We start from the raw sequence: 24,241 nt of genomic DNA, 5'->3' as shown, positions 1-24,241 counted from the left end.
TCCACAACATCTACTTTCATTGCCACGCTCTACGGGAGGAAGGATTGGACAATGATGCTGTAACTGTCAGGGCGTGAGAGGAAGTATGTCTGCGACAAGGAAGGACAGCACTTCTGGAGGTGAAAGACTCAGCAAAATTATTAAGAGGTTGAAGTCTCTATAAGTCCTATTAATCAGCTAAAGACAGGGAAAGATATCAGATAATACTTATTCATACTTTGACCCCTTGCATTTTGTGTAATAGGTCTAGGGATGGCTATGTCGGTCTGGTGGTCAGTCCAGACTGAAATCTCTAGACAGCTACAGTATTTTATGGATTGCCATGGAATTAGGTACCAACATTTACACCCTACTAAGGATGAATTATAACACCTTTGGTGATCCTTTCATTTTCCACATAGTACCATCATTGGGTCAAAAGTACTTTGGTTTGTAACCAAATACCAGCAAAACTAATGAGATTCCTAAACTTATACCCTGCTAAACATCAGTGTGTTAGCACTGTCCTGTCCTCGCTTATAACATCATCATGGATGTTTACTCCATCTTTATCTTTTCCTTGTGGGTCTTTCCAGTCCACACCAGTGTGGCACAAAGCAACTTAAGGGTATGATAGAGTGTTTTTGGGGCTCAGTCCATCCAAAGGTAGTGAACGAATGGACTGAGCGAGATAATGAAATGCAGCACCGGAGTCCAGGGGGGTCATCTTTCTCGCTTTCTGCCCAGATTCTGGCTGGCTGTATTTGTCTTTGTCCTCCCCTCTATGGCCCATGATGGATAGCAAAAAGAATATGGCTGATGGTGAGAGTTTTTTTCTTATCTTCTTCTTTTTTAGAGTAGTCTTCTTCTTTCTTTTTTTTTTCGATCACCATTAGCGAAGAGGTAAAGTTAAGGGTTGGAGAGATGAACTCTGTGAAATTCAATCATGGGAATTGAAGGTTTGGAGGCGTGAGGTCTTGGCCCCATGGGCAGTTTGGAGATTGCTTCAGATTAATTAATGTCAAAATCGAGAGGGTGAGGCTGTAGAGGACAATTATGTATGTGACTGCTGGGCATAGCGTTCACCATTCAGAGCAAAGAGTGCAGTCTGCTGATTTTCATCTGTGTTAAGAAGATGTTTTATTCCCAGTCAGTAATTTTGAGAAGCCAAAAGCAATTTAAGTGGAGATAGAGTAGGCAAAAAGCTACCCATGGCTAAATGGATAGAAAAATAAAGCCACTTATGTAAGTACTCAAGGCGCGTATAATCCAGAAAAGCCACAGTGGGGAAAACTACCACCATCTCCTGTGCACTGTAATCTTCTGAAGGCAGACCCAAAGTTAAAAGGGGAATACCACTCAATTAAAGATTCATATTTCATTTTAAAAAGCTTGAAATTGTCCAGTGAGTACGTACGAACCACCATATGGCACCTATTGCGCGAATGTCTGATTGGAAAAAATGCATTTTTAAAGTGCATCTGGTATTACTGTGCCAGCGCTGTCAGCTTAAAACATAATCTTATCTACAGAAAATTTTTCGGCAGTCACCACCGCTTTCTCACCTTTTCATCCCTAATGGGACTTTACATCGATGCAACATCACACATTAAAGCAGACGAATAAACTGTACACTTCCCCTCGTGGCCACAGGGGAACCAAAGTGATTGTTCACCAAGACTGACCGAACTGTCTCAGGAAACTGGAATAAATCCTCCAATTTCAAACTCAGCAGAAGCAATTTGTTTCTTTCAACACTGTCTTGTGCTTCAGGGTGACTTCACTGGCCCCTTGCTGCACAGAACTGTCTGTTCTCCCAAGACACACATGCACAAGTTTAACTGAGGCGCACAGATGTTGCACACACCTACATTACATTCACAAAAGCTCGACAGATAAATGTACATGTGCGCAACCGTGCACACACTTTCAGATGTGTATGACATGTTTTGTTCCTTTGTCTCTGTCCTTCACATGCTCACACGCAGACACAAAACACACCTGCAACCTTCAGACCGACCAATGAAGAAAGAGTTTGTATTTGCGTGAACCGTGATGCACTCTAAGCAGGTGTGCACAGGAAATCAAGATTGGTCTTCTCGCTACACTGCATTTCTATCTCCCAGAGTTTTGGAAATCTTGATTTATGTTTGCTTCTCAGGTCTGCAGTGGAAACGAAAAATGTCAAAAAAAAATCTGAGGGGCTTTTCACAGTTTGGCAGTGCAACACAAACTGAAGAAACTGAACAGCTTTGGAAGAGATGTTTAACTTAGTTAAAAATACATATGCTCTTGGTAAATGTAGCACATGGCTGTCTTTTTATATTATAGAGCTGATTTTTGTGTCCTTCAGATAACACAGTCTTTCATGAACAGCCCCATTACAGAAGGGACAATAACCAGCAAAGCTGACAACAGCAACCAAAACTTGCATTAACTGATAATAATCACACTCATTACCGGGATATTATCGTTTCTTATTATTCACAGTAATGCAGATCGTGTTTTTTTTTTTTTTTTTTATATTGAGCCTGCAATATGGCAGAGGAACTCATTAAAAAGGAGGCACCATTTGGAAATACAGACATCCATCATCTCTGCGTGTCTCCTGTAGGGGCCAGCTGCAAAGGACTGTAACACGTTACCCATTCTTCTCTTGAGAAACGAGCTTTGTTGACAAGCAAGGGGGTGCTTGGGTAATTGTTTTTGCCTCGCTTTGGACAAGTTAATTAATTTCAATTACTGGCAGCTCTCCAGCTGGAGGTTAGAAGTCAGTGCTGGAGCAGGCTGTGTGGAGGAGGTAAAGTCTGATGTTTATTTTTCTATTTATCAAAGAGGACATAACTATGCATTGGTGTAATGACAAGTGAATATATTTAGACAGACTTTTCTCTGAAGTTGCTTTAAGAGCTGCTCTGCCTACTGGTGGAGAGCATGAGCTCAGAAGAGTCTACCTGTCTTTACAAAGCAGAAAGGGAACCATCAAAGTGGCACCTGCTTGTTTCTGGGAAATTTAGGCCACTTGGCAAAAAGGAAGACACTCTTTTGCTTTGGCTTTGAACATGTCTTTTTTACCCCCCCGCCCCTCCCAGAGCCACTTTCACCTTTTTCCCATCTTTGAGGCATACCTTTGGACAAGATGAAAGCAAACGTCTGAACACTTCAGTCAGGGTGCACTAGACAAACCATACGAAGACAGCTCATGTGAAGTAAAGTGCCTCTAAAAGGAAGAATTCAGAGGAGAACAAGGGACTTCTGAGAGTTTATAATGGTTTAATGGCATTGGCCAGACTGATTGCTTTTGCACTAAAGCTAAAAAAAAAAAAAAAAAAAAAGCTTCATCACATGCTGGAAGAAAAATTTTAAAAACAGCATGCTGTGGTGAGCACTGGGGTGTGACTGCTTTAAGTGGGCAATATGCACTGCTTAATAATGAAGTCATCCAATTAATCGATTCTGGTAATTGTTTGTAGACCTCAGAGGTGGTGACACTGGTAAACCGAACAACTATTGGCTTCTATGTGAGGTGACATGTCTTTTTTTTTTAATTAAAGTTTTTCTTTAACCCTAATTTCTATTCTACAACATTATGAATAATTAGCAACTTGCTTTGACTGCAGATTGCATTAAATCTAGCTCAAAAAGCTGCTTTTGTGAGGATGTATTTAAAGATGTGAAGTGAGAGGGTTTACTTCGGGCGCCCTTGGTTCTGGGAAGTAAAATTCCCATTCATTTTTCCAATAGACAATATTATATCGCTCACAGTTTCAGCACTTCTACAGCTTGGATTTACACGAAACGCTCCTGCTTGAATCAATACTACAAAGGTACAAGACTTAAAACTTTTTAGATACAAGTTCACTATAATTCACTAACTGATTCATCCCCTCAGAACCTTCAATATCTATAGTAAATTTCATGGCAATTCATCCAGTGGTTGTTGAGATATTTCACTGAGAGGCAAAAATGCCAACAATTTTCTCATGCTGCTAAATGGATAGCTATTAGGACTCATCCTTTGGGAACTATTGATGTCTGTGCAAAATTTAGTTTGGATAAAGTGCTGGACGTTGCCATCAATGGAACCACGCCGCTAATATGGCTAAATATTCAAATTGGATTCAGAGATCTTGATTTCAGAGACACTCTCTGAATACATTTTTTTTTAAACCGTCTCTATAGTGTAATTAGAAAATATGACTACTCAGAGAAGAGGCATTTCAATCCACAGTCTAGACTATTAAAAATCATAACTAGTTTAAACCCTGGAGCGAGTTACGTGACATCAGTCAGTGAAGATGTCGGTAGTCATTTGCAGCTTGCGGCGAGCAGACCTGCTTTTATGTTGCACTATTCAATATTAGATCTTGAGCAGGTTTTTGGGTTTTTTTTTTGGTGGCAATAACAGCTTCAACAGCAATTAGTCACATATCAGCTTCCTCAGCACTTGGTGGTGTTCAGCAACTAACGGTGTGGCTTCCATATGCGAGACATTTTGTTAACTGATGCCAGGAGATGAATACTGCTTTGGTCTTCATAAGCAATAGAGGCATATAGCTGTTTAAAGGCACGATATTGCTGTGTGAATCACGCAGGAGATGGATCAGTGAATATTACAAGCTGTTTGCAACAGACTTAAAGAATTAAATATTTATTTCCTCTCGATCCATTATTAATTCAGGCGCTCATCAGATGTCTGGGAGAGTCAACAGCAGTAATGGAGGGATCTTTGAGACAGCTCATTCCTCAAGCCAGTCATGTTCAGAAATTTTCATTCGCTTTTATAAGACCAGAAAGTCTTCTATTGCCCTCTACGGTGATAACATAGCAGAATTTATGCATGCAAGTCTACATTTTAAGCTGCAAAATGCTAATTATTTCTTAATTGTATACTTGAAAGCTTTCCCTCAGGAAGGGTGCTGATTTCCCAAGTGCAACCTCTTGGTTGGAATATGCAACGAAATGAATAAACAACCAGACTTTGGTGTTTTGTCGAGCCAAGCGCACACTTCTCACTTCAGCAACACGTGTATTACCATAATAGTTACACGGGGGCCGCCCATCAACCCCTTAATTGATTGGTTAATTGCTCAGAATCCCTCAACTGTACCCCAATGACCCACTGGTGTCGTCGTAGGGATTGTGGGATTTGTGTCAACATTTCCCCATGCCATCTCATTCATTCCCTCTTTCTGCTACCCTTCTACAGAGCGTGAAGCATGAGATTGGATTTACAGTGTAATGGAATAAAGCACATTGTTTCTCATCTGTGAGAGTGGAGGATAGAGCAGATAAAACCCCTGACTTGCCCAGCTGGAAATTTGAGAAGGAATAAAAAAAAAAAAATAAAAAAAAAATAAAAAAAAACACGCATTGCAATACAGGAAGGAAGAATTGTGTTTTTCTTGCCCTCTTGTTAAGTTTACTTCCCCCAAAACAGTACGTTTTTTGGAGGGGGTTTCGTGGTGCTGTTGCTATCGATTTGCTCTGCTGTCTTATGCTGGGTTTTGGAAGAAGAGTAGGAGTGAATAAAAGAGGTCATCATCAAGAGATCAAAGGCTGAGATATGACAGGTGCGGTGTTTTCACCAAGAAGCTTGTTGTGCAATTTGTATAGAAATAGACGTGATGAAATTCATACTCCTTGGTTTAGGTCATTGTTGTGGCAGCTGTGATAAAGATTACTCAGCATTCTTGGCATTCATGCCATCCCAGTGTGAAACTTAATCAGGGGGAATAAAATGATCTGCTTTTCTTTGAGATCTACAGAGCGTCCATTTTTTCCTCTTTGACTCCCACCCTTTCATTTCTATTCACTGACTTTCATCTCAGTGAAAAGAGTGCCATTATCAGTTAATTAACTCTTATCAGCTTTAGTGTTACCATGATAACACTTTCAGTGTCACACCAAAGCATAATCTGCTTAAGTTACAATGTCGCTGCTACCATCTATTAGCACAACTTTATTTTCATTTCCATATCCGCGCAAAGGCAGAAAGAAGAACGTTTATTTGTTCGTGTAGAAGCGACAAGAGTGGAAGGTCAGAAGTGATGTAATTAGTTAGAATCCTAATGGCTTCTTTTGGAAACCGGCTCTGGCAGTCTGTCGCTCAATTTATGCTCTTGACTTTTCCATTGCTCTTTATCAGAATGATAATGGCATGCAGGAGTTCATCACTATCTCGCTGCAATGTACAGCACTTGGATAAAGGTTGCAGGTGCCATAGACTGAAGATGATGTAATAATAACAATTGAAATTAGCTTTTTAATTGCATTGTAATGGGTTCAGCCTCCATCTATAGCAGTGCAGACGAGATAGTGAGTAAGTATAGTCCTTTACCTGATTCCTACTGTTAATAATAAAAAAAAAAGAAAAAAGAAAAAAAATTTTAAAAGAAAAACAAAACAATACCTCTGAGATGGAACTGGTGCTAGTCTACAGAAAATATGTGGCACAGTGGTGTTTCATGCTAACTTTGATGCTGCACATCAGTGTGCTAAAATGCATGTTTACCATGTTCATTATCTTTGTGTGTTAGTGTGCTAACATTTGCTAACAAACACGAAGGACAGAGCTGAGGCTGACGGGACTGCTGCTTTGAAATTTTGACCTGATGATGGCACAGGAAAAAAGTTAAGGGATCACCAGAGTTATTACAGCTCATCCCGAGCAGGACCAAAAATTTCTGTGCTTCATGGCAATCCATCCCAGAGCTCAGGGCTTATTAATGAATCAGGAAAATAATAGGGATAGATTATGATCAATACAAAAATAATAGGTAATTGCAGGCCCTATACTTTAGAGTTTACAAAGACATAAAACAAAGCTGCATCCATTTTTTTCCCCAAGGGCTTTTCCAGTTTAAGAAAATATTAAAACTCAAAACTAAAACTAAAACTTGAATTTCATTACCACCTAATTCACCAGATCTCTGTTAACACAGAACAAATATAATCGTATAAACACCACAAACCCACAAAGCACTGCAAAATTAACTGTGGGCTCATAGCACGCGCCCCCATATTGTCTGATATAATATTCTGAATAGATGTAAAAGGTCGACAAAACAAAGACAGGTGCTGACGAATCGTGCCTTTTTATCTCATATCTTATTACACAGAATCTCACACATCAGCAGAGTTGGCCAACATGATACATCAAAGACAGTGTAGGAGTGGGTGCGTCCATCCTAATTAGTATGATAGAGCGCTGATCTGTGAGTGATCCGAGAACACAGACAACCCACAGACGAACACACACACACCTTGAGCCCAACTCTGATTCCCCGCCGTCTTTACACACACGTTCCAAGTATATCTCTGGCAATGGAAGCATGGAAGCTAAATTTTGGCACATTCAAACTCATTAAAATACAAACAAGCTGATGTGTAAATACGCACACACAAAGCCAAGCTGTAGTTTTGTGATATTCCTACACACACAAAATCCAAGAATATTCCTGGTAATGACAGCGTGAGCAATCTTGGCACAGGAAGTTGAATTCTGCATAGTCTATGTGAGCGGTTCTGACTGGCTGTCATCTTCAGTGGACTCACACTTCAAGCCTGTAAGTTGCTGCTCTGAAGGGGCTCCAGTTACTTAGCAAGTATAGTTTGGCTCAAACATCAGGATTCAATTAAAATGTAAATTCTCACTAAGCTGATAAACGGGAACAACAGTCCTCTCAGTTCCTCCGGCACCAGACAGGAGGCGTCTTTTTGCTTTTTTTTTTTTTTTTTTTCAAAGAAACTTGGAAGTTGCTGTTTGGGACAGCAGGTGAGCAACGAGGCCAAGCAGGCAACAGGGGAAAATTAACATAAGGTCGGAGGTCGGCAGGATTCACGCCATTCAGAGGGATTTACAGACTGGTCTCGTCTCTGCTGTTTCCCTGACTGCTTCTCTCGCTTCCTGCGCAACACAAATCTTGTGTGGATTGCAGGTCTCTGTGTACTCTATTGACAGCTCCCAGAAAAAAAAAAAACTCAATCTGCTCTGCACCTGCACCTTTGAAGTTTCTCGACAAACTGTAAAAGTGGAGAGACGTTGTTTGCAAGGAGCTGACACACTTCTTTGACTTGTGCTAGTTTAAAAAAAATAAAAAAAACAGTCAGCAATGCACATCACGTCAAACCCAATACGCTGAAGGGTAAATCCAAGACTTCGGAACACTGAATCCAGATAAAGAATTACTACATTTCTGCAAGTCAGATAGATATTTCAGGCCTGTTTCTGCACCAACTCTCAGCTGATTTTTGACAGTGCTGAAGAAACAGCAGTGGGACAGATGAATGCTTTGCTTCACAGGCCAATGCTGACGAGAGCTGCAGGTCCTCCAGGAGGACAGAGTTTTTTTTTTTTTAATTTTCACCTTTCGTCATTCAGATGAAGCCAGTGGTGGATATCAGTCACAAGCTCGCTTGCCTGGATGACAATTTTCCATTTGGAGAAATTTTTCTGGGATTAAATATGCAAAACACACCGACTCCAGTTACCAACATATGACCTCTGAGGGAAGAGTGCTGCTGCTTGCACAACTCTGTGCCGTTCAGTGGGACTAGTAAGCACTGGAGCCTTCAACAATAAGTCCAGAAGAAAATGAACGATGAGTATTTTCAGCAGGTAATAATAAATTCTTAAAATTAAACAACCTGTTATCTTGACTGCCACATCATTATGCCCAGACACAAGCCTGTCTGCACCCGGCGCTCATCCTTCCTTCCTGACATTCAGACATCCTCACTTATCCTGTCATCACACAGACACAGGAGCAGGCATGTCCCAGCCCTTTAGATTATATCTATAGTGGCAGGCCAAGGAGAAAAGATGAACCTGCTTATCATACTTTCGACACTTGATGTTGATGAAAGCGAGTATGGACAGCAGTATTTTAAATGTGTTTAAAAAAAACAAAAAACAGTATGAAGCCAACCGCACACTTTTAACACAGAGAAAACCTACTCTAGCTTTCCTCCATGTAACAGTACACCTTCTGATTTGCCTCTTGACCAATCACTTATTATCCTTCCACATCACTTATTAAGGCCTATTTAATTAAAGAATAATATCTAAATCCACATAAAATAACTATAGAGGCATTTTTTTAGTGGTAGAAGTACTCAGATCCTTTACTTAAGTAAAAGTGCCAACAAAACAATGTAAAAATGCTACATTACAAGTAAAGAGGCTTGAATTTAAATCCCACTTCAGTACATGTGAGCAGCATCAGCTAAAGGTACTTAAAATATGAACATACGTGGTTTATTATTATTATTAGAGATGACATTATTAGATTGTTAATGCTGAATCTGAAAAGAGTAGTAAGTACGCCAGTCGAATAATTGTAATCCCACTCCTGCACTGACATGATCCACCCACTCTGTGGATTCTGATCTTTGACAGTATTTGAGCAGATGTTAATACTTGGACTCTTTGCACTCTGGGACAGATGCATGGCAGGAAATGATCCTCTTTATAAACAGGCCACGGGAACTGATAAAAGTACCACCAACTAGATTTTCGAAACAAATGTGGTCTGAAATTGAGGGCCACACGCCAGAGGGGCTGCTAAAAGAATAAAGCTTTATCAACCGAGCTCGGTTTCCCACGTGATTACAACGGAAGCAGGCCATATACTTGATTGTTTTATATACTTCGAATGCACATACCAAACAGTAATTAACTGTATGTGTGTCTGAATAAAATTGAGACAAACTAACAAGTAAAGAAAGACATTAGAACCAAGAGAGATGAAGGTGTGGAGACAGAGAAAAGAAAAAATCTATTAGCAGTTAATGGCCTGCAAAACTCATTAAGGTTCCCTGTGTTGTGTCTTGTGATGTTAGAACTACCCTGAATTTGAAGCAAGATAAAAATTTAAACAGTATTTAAAAAAAAAAAAATAATAATAACTTCCTTGGTTTTGACTAGTGATGGGTATCCTTGTCTGAAATGACTTTGAGGTGAGAAATCAATAGCATAAGTTTTTTTTGACATCTTATCCATCCTCACCCATGCCTGGAATGTGCTTTCTTGCTGAATTCAAAAGGTGTGGCTTTATTTTTTTCATGGCCATTGCAGGCATACCAGCCTCAAAATACTTGTCATTTGATAAGTACTGCACCTATATATGCAAGGCTGGGAGGTGCAATACATCTTTGACAGACAACAGACGGTAATTGAGCTGTCTATTCTGAAACGACCTTGAAGACCTCAATAATCTCGAAAAAGGTTCAGTGAACATCCTTGAGGAGAGTGTTTAGTACTGTATTGCATTATACAACTGTTTATACTGAGATGTAGTGATTAGTAAAGCGGTCTGCATGATGGATTGCTGCCTGTATCCAAAAATGCAAATATTTCCCCTGAAAACATCAATTGTTCAAAGCGTAAGCGGCGCCGTGCATACAGGAGTGACAAACGCGCTGCTTATTTATCTATATTTAACACTGACAAGAGATATACACATCCATGAATACATGAGTCAGTGAATGAAGGCTGTATTCTAAGTGGATTACCTTTGTTTCAATGTTTAAAGCAATTTTGAATTAACTGCTTCCAAACAGAAAATTAGATTAAGCAAATACGTGTGTACTATGGAAACTTTTGAATTCCTAATTAAAATACATACTTCTAATATTAATAACAAACATGAGAATGAGTAAATATTATATTAAATTCCAACAGTTTTACTTCCACATTCATTATTTTTGCTTTTTTTGTGGCTTGTTTTTCTTTAGTTCTCTGACAAATCTCCATTTATCAGGTGGGTGCCTCACATCCAATATTTTCCTTACCACAAAGGTCTATAAACAAGAGTATACACATTGTGAATTGTTCATGCTCAGCTTATTTGTATGCAGCTTAGTGATGCAGCAGCTGAGAGGCTAAGATATGAAAAATGAATGTCCTTGAGTATCTACTCTGCTATACATTCCACAAGGCGGCTGCACAATTGATCTTGATCGAGCCCAATTATTTTTTCCATCTAAAGCATGAAACTTTGGAGCAAAAAAGCCAATGCCATTTTTTTGTCACTAAAATGTGCAATAAAAGACATCAATCCATACTGAGGTGAGCCCTTCTCCTGTCAGGCCCGACACATGGGCTCAGCAACAGGTGCCAGCTGATCGAAAACATATGGCTGGGATTATCGATGGTGCAACACTGCTCTCTAGTGGCGCATCATAGATTTGAAGAAATGGGAACCCATCCATTTATTTCAACAGTTTGGTCACTGTAATCATCTTTCCCGTCCACAGTGACTGTGAAGAGATGGGAGACTAAGTCTACAACTTCCAAAGTTCATCCAAAGCTCATTTAAGGCTTTAGTAGTTTCACGATTTTAAGTTCAAATTCCATCTATGTGTAATCTTACCACAGCAGCTCAGTGGGGGAAAAAAGACAAAGTGGGAATTTTACATCAGCGTGCAACTTGCAAATTAACTTTCAGGAAAGCGTGTGGCGGCGCAAATATTTTGCTGTGGCCCGGCAGCTATACTCCTTAATTATTTTCGCCTGTACTTCTGTGCAAGTGACAATAAAGTTCTATCTATCTATCTATTGACCACCTTTCAGTCAGTAAATCAGACTATAATTTTCTAAATTCTGCTCATGAGCAGTGTAAAGAGAAGACGTAAAGTGAAAGAAACAGAAAACAGAAAAGAGGCAGTTGTTGGGCATGGATGGGCTGCTAAATGGGCTTACTGGGCACAGGCACAGGGACCCAAAGGGTCAGGGGGCCCCTGCGTTGGAGCCACAGTTTGAAGTGAATGCTAACATTTTTTGTTTGAGAGTCAATCAACAACAAGCAAATGCAAAATGACTACAAAGAGATTCAAAATGACCACTGTGACACCCAAAAAAAACAAAACAAACACAAAACAGAGACACAAAACAATTAGAGAGACTCAAAGCAACAGCAAAGGAATCCAAACACCCGCAAAGAGATGCTAAACAACCACAAAATCCTCAAAATGACTACAAAGAGATGCGCAACGACTACAAAGATATGTGAAAACAAAAAAAAGGACAGTTGGGGGGCCTATTACTTGTCTGTACCCAGGAGTCCATTGTCTCACGATCCATCCATGATGTTGAGAAACCAGTGTTGTCACTCCAACGGTACAGAGATGTGAATGAAGTGTTTTCTGTTAGCATTGTGGATGTGAGATAAACTGTTGTGTAGAGCTGCATATTGGTGAAGAGAACTGTGTGAGGGAAAAAAGACCCGCAATCACGCGAGTGCAGTAAAAAAAAAAAAAAAAAAAAAAATCACACTTAGCAACAAACCTCCCTAACAACCAAAAGTACAACTTGAGAACAGATTCGCACTGCAGCCGCAGGACTCTGGACCTGCATCAGATGACCTGGATAACCTCTCATCCTCACACCGCAAGGTAAGGACTGAGAGGGTGTGTGTTGTGTGTTTTTTTTTTTTTTTTTTTTTTTTTTTTTAAAGCAGCAGGCTAAACTCTGATTGTGGATAACTTTGCTTTTGAAACAACAATCAGAAACACTGAAACAAGACTGATCTACTGAATACACTCAGCTCCTTGAGCTCACTGCATGTACCACCCATAATTTTACCATATATATATATATATATATATATATATAGAGGAGCAGGTGGAGTTTCTCTCAACAAGTCAGGAGTAAAACCGTCTCCAACCTATTTCACTTCCTGTGTCACCCAGCTGCACCTTCTGTTAAGAAAAAAAAAAAAGACTTATCAAAACAACGATAACACACGCAACACAACAGCCAAATACATTTTTGATGTCCTTGAAGAATATAAACCCAGTAGGGCTCTTAAATCTTTAGCAAGCAGTCAACTGTTAGTACCTGGAGTCAGAACCAAGCAGGGTGAAATTGCCTTGAGCTACTATGCTGCACACAACTTCCTGATTACCTCGAATGCATCCCAACTCCAGCCACTTTCACGTCTAAATTGAAAACTGCTGTTTTCCAATGTTTCTGATTGATTCGTTTCTCGTCTGCACTGTTATATCCTTTGTTGTGTTTGCGGCAACTTACAACGCATTACTGCTCCTTAACTACACTATAACTGTCTTATAATTTGTTTTTTTTGTTTCTTTTAATCTATTTATATTTTTTTCATTTTATTCTATGTGGATTGTTTTCTGGTTTTTATTGCTTATCGTTTTTGAATGTTGTTCTAAAGCTTTACCCCCTACGTAAAGCACTTTGAATTGCCTCTGAGTTTGTAATGAACTATACAAATAAAGCTGCCTTGCCTTCAGTCTTCCATGCTGTCTACAGGAACCATGTAAAAAATAATAAAATGTAGGGTTTTGGGGTATTTTGACACACACTTTGTGGTTTGAAAAAAAAAAAAACATCCTGGCAACTGACAAACATTTGATGGAATAACCTCACACAATGCATTTTTGAAGGAGCACTGTAATTGATTTTACATATCACAATGTATCCTATGGCTCCGGTGGAGCTTTTCAAAGCAAGAGAAAACAACCCTGATGACGTCCTCAGGGTCAAAGTTTTGTCCAGAAGTGGACTTCAAGCCACAGAAAGATAATAACACTTACAAGATTATGAACAACAGTTTAATACAGAAGACATATCCCTCTCCCCCCAGAATCAGACAAAAAGTTAATTCCCCATAACTCACAAAACTACTCCCTGGAGAGATCTGATTGGCCACCCACCACGGGAATGGACATGAAGTTAACAAACAGGACGTACATGACAGCAGAAGCCTGTAACACTATAGTTTAAGTGGTCAATTGTCATCACGCTGCTGCTCTGTTACTGATGTCAGCTGAGTTCAAAGCTATGCTCATATTTGTATCCTGCAGCTTCTCTGTTGTATCCTACGGATTGTAATTCCACAGGAAAGATTTTGTGGTAGGCATCAGTGATGGATGCTCCACGATTTGTCATCACAATACAAAGGATTAATCATCATAACACATCATTACATTTTGACATTTTAAATCCTGATTCTCCATGAAGACCCCTATTTATATACTCTCCAATAGTCCAAAAATACATTTATACAGCATTATCTTTCTCTCTCTTTTTTTTGTATCAGAAACTGTACACAGATTATATTTTTGCTGAAACAAAGATGAGAGGTGGATTACTTGAGAGTATCATCTTACAGTGTTGTTTCCGGGTTATTGGAAATGCCGTGACATGAAAAGCAAAAAGCACAGTAATAACCTTTCCCAAAGCAATACCATAACAGAAAATACAACAGAAGAAATAAACAAAGTTGGCTGATCTCTACCAGCCTGTGGCAGATTAACATGAAGATTACAAGAAAAAAAAGCTGTTGTTAAAACTTTTTTTGGTTAGTCTTCATTTTGCAACAATTATGAAAAAAAGGAATAACTGCTGATGACTTCTCAGTGGCCACATTAATGTTTTGAGCATTAGCCCACAGCCCTGTGAGTACTTTGTTTTCAGGATTGTAACACATTTTTCATTTAAGAAATCTTTTTTGTTCATCCAAGCCTTCAAGCTCAGCTTTATAATTCATCACATCGAATCTGATTATCTTACAGCTGGGTCAACGACGACATAAAATGCACTGTCACGTGAGTTTAAGGACAAATACTCTCTGAAGTCCTGAAGACTGTTTGTTGAATTCCATAACTTTTGAAGACAGACATGATAAAATAAATGCTTATACTGTTTGAACCCTTGCATCCTGGCATGTAGGTGCTAATGTAGAGCAGACGCAGACAGAACCCAGCAGTAACGGTGATAATCAACAGAGAATAACCTCTTGTCTGCTGCCATAATGTGTTCATTTATTTCATCAGCTTGTTCCCGTTTTCTGCGTGTCCTCACTCACTTCCATTCACAGATGTAATAGGCACTTGAATTGCCTGATGTCCCACGAATAATCACCACGATATATTAAACAAGAGCAGCGATGCTAATGAGGCCATTTTTTTTAAGACAATTAGTGCATATGTTACCAAATAGCTCTTTGTCAACACATTGTCTCCACATAAATTTGCAACACTGATGAAGCATTGAGAGTAACAACAGTTTGAAGAAGATGAAACTATTTATCTAATGTGTACATGTACGCAGCAAGATGGTCCAAAATCTAATTTAACACTATGAATTTTCCATCATGGACTGTTATTGAGTTAGTGCGTTCAGAACGTTGTCTAGAGACAGACACACAAATATGAAATCATGTGCCACATATGCATCACAGTAGCAGGAACCAAAACTGTGAAGAGTCTAAACATTTCCCAGTTTGTGTTTTTAAAATGAGTTAATCTGTGAAAGGATGTGATCTCAGACATACAGAAAGAGAAAATGTTATTTAAAAAAAAAAAAAGAACACTCTTTAAAGTCTCCGTCTCTCACTGCTTATCTGTATCTCACAGATTCCCTTTGAGCTCAGAGGTTAAGGGTATTATCCTCATCCTAGCTGGGAGGCAGGTTCTGCTGTCCTGACCGAGGCACACAGGCTTGCTGATGTCATCTGTTATTGCCAAACTCATCAGATGACCACTTTTTCTTTTTTTTTTTTTTTATTTAAACAATACAAAGTAGAAAAACAACTTGGTTCTAAAAACCACTGAACACACGCATACACACAAATACACACACTCGCATCCAAATAAACATCTGCTCTCATGTGATGAGAGTTAGGCTGGCAACGATCGCTGAGGTTGAATGTAAGGAAGGCAGTGCATGGAAAAGGCAAACTGGCATCAAGGATTGATTAAGTGGACCTACTCTCTGACTGGGACTCACTGCGGCTTACAGGGCCTTCTTGTTGATTGACTTGTGTAGGGGGAGATGGTGTGTAGGGAGGCGGTGCTTCATTTACACTAGATGGGTCTCCTCCCTCAGAAATGAGAGGAGTGTGATGGGAGGGACGAGGAGCGTCGGCTTCATCACCGTGAGCGCACTCGCTGTAGGGCGGGGGCTTCAGGTCATCCTCTGAAAAGGAAAGGGAACGACAGGTCAAAAAAAAAATATCTGCACAAGGACAAATAAGCTTCAGCATCAGGGCAGCACAAATCATTTTGTTTCACGCCTCTATGCAATCATTTATATGTGACAATGATTCTGCCCTGTTTGCACTAGTAAGCAGCTCCAATGCATCAAAACACATATCACCAATTTCTCCCAAGGTGCATCAACAAATCACAGGTGTGACGTTACTCCCCATGACACATCTGTGCACAGATCTGAATAAGTGAAAGAAGAACAATCAAAATGTGTCACGTTATCTGAAACCCAAAGACAGTGAGGAAGAACAAATAAATGTATTCACCCCCCGTGGTGACAAAAAAAAAAAAAAAAGAAGAACTCTGCCTGAGAAAACTGATCCCAGAGCAGTGTATTCACCTGAATTCTCCTGGACGCTCTCTTCAAAATCATCTTGAAATGCTTCTTCGGTTTTGCAGTTTCTTCTTGTCGCCAAATTATTTTGTTTTATGTGCAATTAATTTGATGTTTCAGTCGCAAAATGTTTGTTTAATAAAGATAACATTTTATTAGGTGTGTGTCAGCACCGCAACTTTAGGAAATAAAGGTTTAAATCATGCCATAATGACCACAAGAGCTACCAACAGCGCTTGCACTATTTTTACACATAATTAGAACAGATCTATTCCGGCAAACCCTGAAAACCGACTGATATACATACATTACGCAATACAATTAGAGGGGAAACGTCATCATTTCCACCCTCTATAACCACATCCTGCTGTCAGACAGAGCGAGCACCTCAGATCAAATGAGATGCCATTTGCAAAAGTGGATACTCTGAACCTTGACTAGCAGTCAGTCATGTGAAAGACACAGGCTGATCAAGTGGGAAAGACGTGACAGCTCGCAGTGTGCTGAGAACACGAGTCCCTCTTAGTGGAAACAGTTAGACTACAGTTTTCTCTGCTACTTGCTTTGCTTTTGCTGGTACAGCTGGCACAGTGCACTTTGTCTTTTTAAAGCAGACAAAGTACTGTGTGTGTAGAGACACATGTGAGCTAATTTCAATCAGAAACGCTAGTTTACAGAAGTTCTGCACTCTAGAATAGCGCTTTCATCTCCATCTTGTTTCCTGGTTGTGGCAATGACCCCTTATGATGAGAATGGCACATAAATCTTCAGGCTTGCCATCATGGCACTGACTCTTGACGCTGGTGGTTTTAAAGAAGGTGGAGGATTTTGTTATGGAGGAGTGGTAACCTGTGCAGTACATGTGCAGGTAGCTGAAGCTAATGGGTGTCATTTCTCAAAAATGTAACAATGTGATGGGGCTGTGACAGCAACAGATACAACCCGGGGAGAGTAAAGAACTGTGATTGGTCAGCTTGTGCTGCTCTGTGTTTTTTCCAACAAATTTGTAAGCCTGGTAGAGACTGTTTAGAGTGAATACAACATGAGGCAATAAAAAAAAAAAAAAACAACTCAGAGATCTTCACCTTTTCAGTAATATGCATCAAGCAAAACCATCTCCACTGCAGACACTCTGCTCACAGTGACCTCCACTCTACCGCAATTAATGAAACTAAGCAATTACAAATATGAAGGTTTAGGTATGAAACAAAGCAGACTTTCCCGTTACTTTGATTGTAACACAAAGACAATGAAACACTATAAACACGTAAAGCCAGAATCAAGCATAAATCTGGCTTTACTTCATCGGGTTCTGCGAAAAAGGATGCAAATGCCTTATACATTTTTAAGTGACACCTGAGAGAAAATATACGAGTAGATAGCAGCTAAAAACAGTGAGTTACAGGAAGTTATGGATTTAGAAACAAAAGGCAAATAATAAGAAAGAGGAAGTCTCAGTTCCATGAATGAGGAACCATGAAACGTGTGGTATAATACTGTGTGCACTACAGTGTTCAAGTGTGTGTGCTACCTCCAGAGACTGCCTCATATGGTGGTGGCATGTCAAGGTGGGAGAAGGATGCGGCCGGTGGCAGGGCTGTGGAGGGCTCCTCCAATGACAGGTCATCTTGAACACCATACCAACTAGGCCAGACAGATGTTTGCTATACAGGGAAGAAAACACAGAGAAAGTTAATGATACACAGAGAAATGCAGAAGTACACTTCAGTACACGCGCACATAAACATACACACAGACATGACCCAAACACACTGCGAAAAGAGTCTTCTATCTATTAGCTAAAGCTAACAGTGTGTATGTCAACGCTGCTAGGACTATTGGGATGGTGATAGACTAACTGGGCTGGTTTTACTGTACACGCCTCCGGAGAAGACAGTGCTGCTGGTTAAGATAATATTGGATTTCTGCATCTGCTCCTCCACTAAGCCTCCATTTAAACGCTTTGCTTCAGGCCAAGATGAATCTAAACATACTGAAGTACAAACATCACTAAACAAACAGCAAGACAATATTCTTAGAGAAGAAAGAGATACTGTCCTTCAGCACGGAATGTTTTCACCCCAGACCTAGTGAACCATTTTAATCCCCCCATAAAGTTGTTTATACAAAACGTAGGAGTGAGACGTCTGCTAGTTGATCACATAAATAAGCAGTGGTTGTATACATTACTTTAGGTTACAACACTCACTATGTTCTTATCAGTTTCCATGATACATTTTCTTTGCATGCAGTCTCTGCGTCTGACAATAGCTGAACAGCTACAGTGACTTGCTCCAGCCAGTTTTACCAGATGACAAGTTATAGGGGCTAGGCTAGTACTGCAACATGTGTTAGCTCTTTTGTCTCCTCTGAAGAAACTCTCAATCCTCCACTGCCAACTATTTCCAGCGGTAACAGGAAGAAGGCTCATGCAGATTAAGCAGGGAGTTCAGTGATGATAGACCAATGACCTTGCACACTAATGTATTAATTAGTTCAAAATTGCCATCCTGTTGTTGTGGGCGTGATGGGGAATAATGAGGAAAGATGAGCAGCAACAGACCACGCAGAGTTCAAGGTAATTAGCAGACATTTAACCTATAATAGTCTATAAAGTTACACAATTATTGTCAAACGTTTTTGTGGCAAATCATGTTGGATCCTTACGGCCAGGCATCAGCCCAGAACTAGATTGCTGCCTGAGTATTGGGAACCACTGCATTAAAACACACATTTTTTTTCTGTAGAACTAAAAAACAAGACCAAAACTAAGAAGTTTATAATCTATAAACTATCAATCTCTACCATCTCTCTCCAAGTCCTCAATGTAACAAAAGTTTTTTTCCCACTTTCTTCTAGGTTAACTTATTTTTTCCAAAAAGCCATGAATAAGACTGTCCACGAGGCTTAGCGAGTGATACTACATCAAGACTTTTTCCCCCTCCGTGTTTGATTCATTTAAGCCAAAGACTCGCGTCGTCTTGGCGTCTCTCCAGAAAACTTTCAGGGTGCCGGGTTATGGATGACCGTGGGGCCTCCCTGCTGCACATTCCATTAAAATCTAAACAGGGAACATTATACACCAGAGACGGCAAAGGGAACAAGGGGAGAAAGGAAAAAAGGAAGAAGAGCAGAAAAAAAAACGGAAGAGGAGAAAAGAGAAGGCTGCAGGAGAGGAAGCGGGCACAAACAGAAGAGTTGCAGGACAAGGATAAATTAGGACTCAGCAGAGGCTAAAGAGGAATACAGGTTATTGGACATATAACTAGCCCATATATGAATATCTCATAAGAAACCAAGAATGGCAATCTCAAGCTGGACTGGATGTTCTCTAATCAAACAATTCAGATAACACACAGGATGCCACAATTGGTCTGGGGAAACCCAAGGTCAAAAGCTCAAGCATCTCAACTTTCAACTGCATCATTTGTTTTTTTAACAACTGAGGCATTTCCTGTCGCACAAATATTCCAAACAAAGCTAAAAATATCACTGGTTCATTGTCTGTGCCTCTTACATTTAACTACCACAATTAAAAACTTAAAAACTGGAATATTTGTACTTCCTAAAGAAAAAGTGTGTGATTGCTGCATCTGCTGCTGTTGCTTCTGGTGGCTGATGTGTACACTAATCAAACATATATTTTTTTATGTATTTTAATGATAGTATTTAAGGTAAAGATAACATTTGTCTTAGATGAAAGTTGAAGGTCACCAAATACACCATTGGCACCCTTTTTCTATGTACTGAATACACACCAAATGTGGACAAGACAACCAAATATGTTTTGCCTCAGCCTCACAGATCATAAAATATTATCCAAAACACAAACTGCTTTATAATTGGCTGCACATTTGAGCTATCGCTGTCATGCTTCAGTACGTTATACACAAATTCTGGGCGAACCTCAGTACCAAGAATTGTTGATCTGTGCTTCATGGTTTATGACTTACTGGGTAAAAATGCAAAGCTTTTCATAACTGGCCATATGGTAGAACTATTAACACCACATTTCAATGTGTTGAACACACTCCCCGGGGGGAGATGTCTACCAAATATTTGTCGTCTCTGCTTTATAGTTCATGAGTTATTGACCAAAACACAAAGTATTTTATAACTGGCCACAAGGTGCAGCTATTGGTGCCATGCTTCTATATGTCATGCACATGCTGATGGAGAACTTGTGTACCAAGTTTCATAATAGTAAAGCCAACAGAACTGTACAAATATCATTTTAAACTGTTCCTCAAAGCCCCATCTGGGTAGAATTGCCTCAAATAATAAACACTTGTGCAATGAGGCTGTATGTCCTACTTTGCCGAAGTTGGATGTATAAGATGACTTTAGCATGTATGGTGTTTATAGTGAACATCTGCGCATTCCCATAGACAGCCATTCAAAAAAAATTATTATAGTAAAATAGTCACATCCCAATAACTGTTAGAAATGTCATAGAGAAAAGTAACAGACTCTATGACACATCTGCTTTGTATGTGAAAACTGGAATGACGTGTATCTGCAAAAATGTCTAAATCAAAGCTTGCAGCAATCACACGATAAGTGAAAAGCTGGAGCAGTGTCAAGCTCAACAGGAAGTGACTAAACTGACTTTTGATGCACACTTGCATTTAAATGAAAAAAAAAATGCCAATCTCTTCATCATGTCATTCATGCAACTTTTTTTTTTTTACAGAAACTACTAAGAAGTGGGCGAAGTGGGCAAGAGTTAGAAAAGGGTTCGAAAAGCATCAGAGAACCCTGTTTGATATGATTCACAGTGCATATTTTGGGAAGGTTCTGAATCATGGAGATTGCTTCCAGGTGTTTTAGAGAGGCAGTAAAGCAGGACGGCCCTGAAGGAAGCACGAACATAATGACTTGTCTAAACCTGTGGCATAGCCCACAGAAAAGACTCCTGACAAACTGATAGAGAAAAGGCATTATTATTCTAGACATATCTCTGAAAACATCAACACAAATAATACTACATTCAACTAGCACTTGAAGAGGACAATAACAGAGGAGCCTGTATTTTGCTGCCAGTTTCAAAATATGTATGAACAGCACGAGTTTCAGAAAAATGTAAGAAGCTACAAACCAAACAGAAAGATAACTATGAAGGTCATTTCAGTGATGAAATGAGCCTTAAGGTATTATTTGTGTGTTTAATTGCTGCCGAAGGTGGTTTATTGCTGCGAGCGGATGGTGGTGGTGGTGATGATAACGGTCACTTGTCACAATAATGATTGCTTGTCAGGAGCTTCAGCCATTGTTGTGTTTACAAGACGAGAGATTAGAACATGTCCTCTGGCCAGCGCTGCATCTTTATCCATTCATGCTGAACTGAGAGCAGACCGGACACTAAAGTGACTCACTATCGCAAAGTAGTATTACAAGGTGGGTGGGGTCGGGGCTGGCTGGTTAGCAGGCTAACAGCAGAAGTGATAGAAATAGAAGCAAAACAAAACAAACCAAAAAATCAATGTCAGCAAGACAGGTCTTGGTGAGCAAAGGAATATAGTTTGATGCTGAACTAGACTGGTATGTTAACAGCTGTTATGTTAACGTTGGCTATGCAGCAATAGCAAAAACTGACATATAGCACCTCTGAAGAGGAGCTCAAACAAACCATATGAGATATTCACAATGTCAAGCAAATTAAACATTAGAGGAGACTGGCCCTTTTGCCCCACCTATCTTATGATTTACATGAGGCAAGAAATGGTGACAGCAATGTTTAAAATACAAAAATGGCATGTATCACAGAAAAAAAAATCAATGACTGGAACTGTCTTTTTTTAAATGTTGTGAAATAAGACATTCGAAGGGATGTACACTGCTGTCTGTAAATCAGTCTACTCCTGTCTTGCTGTCTGTGTCTTTATTGAAGATATGTGCACAAAATATCTCGCATGCATGGTTAAAATTTTACAAACTTGCTTAAAAATGGCTCCACTTTCACACACTTTCACACACACACACAGTTTCTTTCTAACTGAATGACTGTCAAAGCTGTGATCTGACCTCCAAAGACCTCAGATGTCAACAAGGTCAAACAAACTTCACAGAAAAATAGCGACAAGTACATGCAAACCACAAATGTGCACCTATTAATGCACTTCCACAAATTTACTCAGTGTCTCACTAAAGCTGAAATGTATCCTGTCTTGTTACTCTATTCAAAGTGAAAGTGACTGAAAACCACATGCCCTCTCCAGAGAGCGAACGGCTCCTCTGCAAAAATGTAATACAACTGTGGCCTTATTTGACTTTCTCTTACTCACTCTTCTTGTTCTGTGTACCGTACTCAAGTTCCCCAGCCCACATAATGAGATTCTCTTTGTTACAATAAACCTATAAACTAAGATCCAGCCACAATAAAAATATATCCTGAAGGCAAAAAAAACCCCACTTCAGCAGCTGATGGCTAGGTTATGTGTTTCAAATACATGGCGTTGGTGTTTGTGCATACGTGAGGGTCTGCACTTACACTTTGTCTCTCACACATCTGATGAAGGTAGGCTCTTCCTCCAACAATGACTATTTGAGCATTGCGTGGGTTGCTCAGGTACGCTGCCAGTTGCCTCTGTCTTGATCGGTACCAGCACACGTAGAAGAATATCTTGATGATGATGAATATGATGACAACTCTGTAAAGGAGAGAGGAAGAGGAAGAATAAGAAGCAGAGGACAGTTCTAGTCAGCAATTTTAAATTTAGCTTTTATGTGTATATGTGTATGTATGTATATGTATACACACACACACACACACACACACACATACAAATATATATATATAAGAGATAGATATCATTAGAACCACATAAGTTATACTCACATATACCAGTACAGTTCCATTTTTTGTAAGATGTCACTGGGTAGAGGCTCTCATAACTGAGGAATAACTTGCTGATCCCTGGTCAAAAACACACTTTGCCCTGAAGACAATAACAGTTTTGAGTAATGTTTACAGTGGCAACACCCATTACCATGCTTTGCTTAATTATATTACTACGTTTGATTAATCTTAAGTCACGTTTATAAAACCAGAAGCTTCAAGTATCGAACAACTAGAGCTAGGTTGTGTTTAAGGTACAAGCAGTTTCTATAACTTAAAACAGATAAGTTTAGCACGACGATAATACAGTTAATCTAACTTCGCTTAAAGCAAACACGTGAACAGGATTTTGAACTTACTTTTTACAGACACGTCGGCCTGCTAATTTAACTGGCCAGGTGTGCCATTTCCCTTGTCGTTTCTGGAATGTGATGCGAGAAGAGCTCCAGGAACCAGCTGAGGCTACCGCTAGGTAAGCTAGGTAAGCTAGGCTATCGTGTAGCAGGCCACAACGACAACAACAGCCGCTTCTCTATTTACCCACGCGGAGAACAAAACAACAACTGAAACTGATCTGGTTTATGAACATGCCTTCTTGGTATCGTAGACGAGGTCACTAGCGAGTTACTCGGAAAGCTGCTCGTAAACTCAACACAGAAGAAACAACTGAACTAGTCTTTAAGAGTTTTAGCTAGCGTTAACACGCTTACCACATCCCTGGACGTTAAATGCTACCTTTGGCTCCACAGTGGGCGGTGTTCATAAGAGTGTTGCCTTCGGTGTTTCCCGTAAACCGCTCCCCCTCAACAGAGGGGGTTTTTACGTTCCTGTGCTGTTGTTGCGGTCAGGAATTGTATCCAGAAAGGACGCTTTGGTGTCCGTTATATAACAAGTAAGCAGCACGGAGCTACTCTATGCTGTCGTAGGATAGTGGAAATGAGAGCGCCCATTACAATGGATTCATAGTTGGTTTTAATTACTAAAAACGCATCACTCCTAAATAAAAAATACCGCGAACAATACAACAGTCAAATGGTTGCAATTAAGCAATAAAGTTCTCTGCCACTGCT

The 24,241-nt window shown here is 39.8% G+C and overlaps 1 protein-coding gene across 1 annotated transcript; it reads right to left on the bottom strand.

Moving 5' to 3' along the window:
• Positions 1-13,546: 13,546 nt before the first annotated feature.
• Positions 13,547-23,925, bottom strand: si:dkey-118j18.2. The gene is made up of 5 exons (XM_041066136.1): positions 23,531-23,925; positions 23,172-23,271; positions 22,824-22,983; positions 17,865-17,997; positions 13,547-15,928 (listed from the first exon to the last, which is right to left on the bottom strand). Exons 2-5 carry the CDS (start codon positions 23,189-23,191, stop codon positions 15,708-15,710), a joined length of 534 nt encoding a protein of 177 aa, XP_040922070.1. The 5' UTR covers positions 23,192-23,271; positions 23,531-23,925; the 3' UTR covers positions 13,547-15,707.
• Positions 23,926-24,241: the final 316 nt, after the last annotated feature.

The sequence above is a fragment of the Toxotes jaculatrix genome, chromosome 20, assembly GCF_017976425.1.
Source record: "Toxotes jaculatrix isolate fToxJac2 chromosome 20, fToxJac2.pri, whole genome shotgun sequence".
In the NCBI taxonomy this organism is placed as follows: domain Eukaryota; kingdom Metazoa; phylum Chordata; class Actinopteri; family Toxotidae; genus Toxotes; species Toxotes jaculatrix.
Note: the sequence above shows the minus strand (reverse complement) of the source record. Positions and strands in the feature narration are given on the sequence as shown.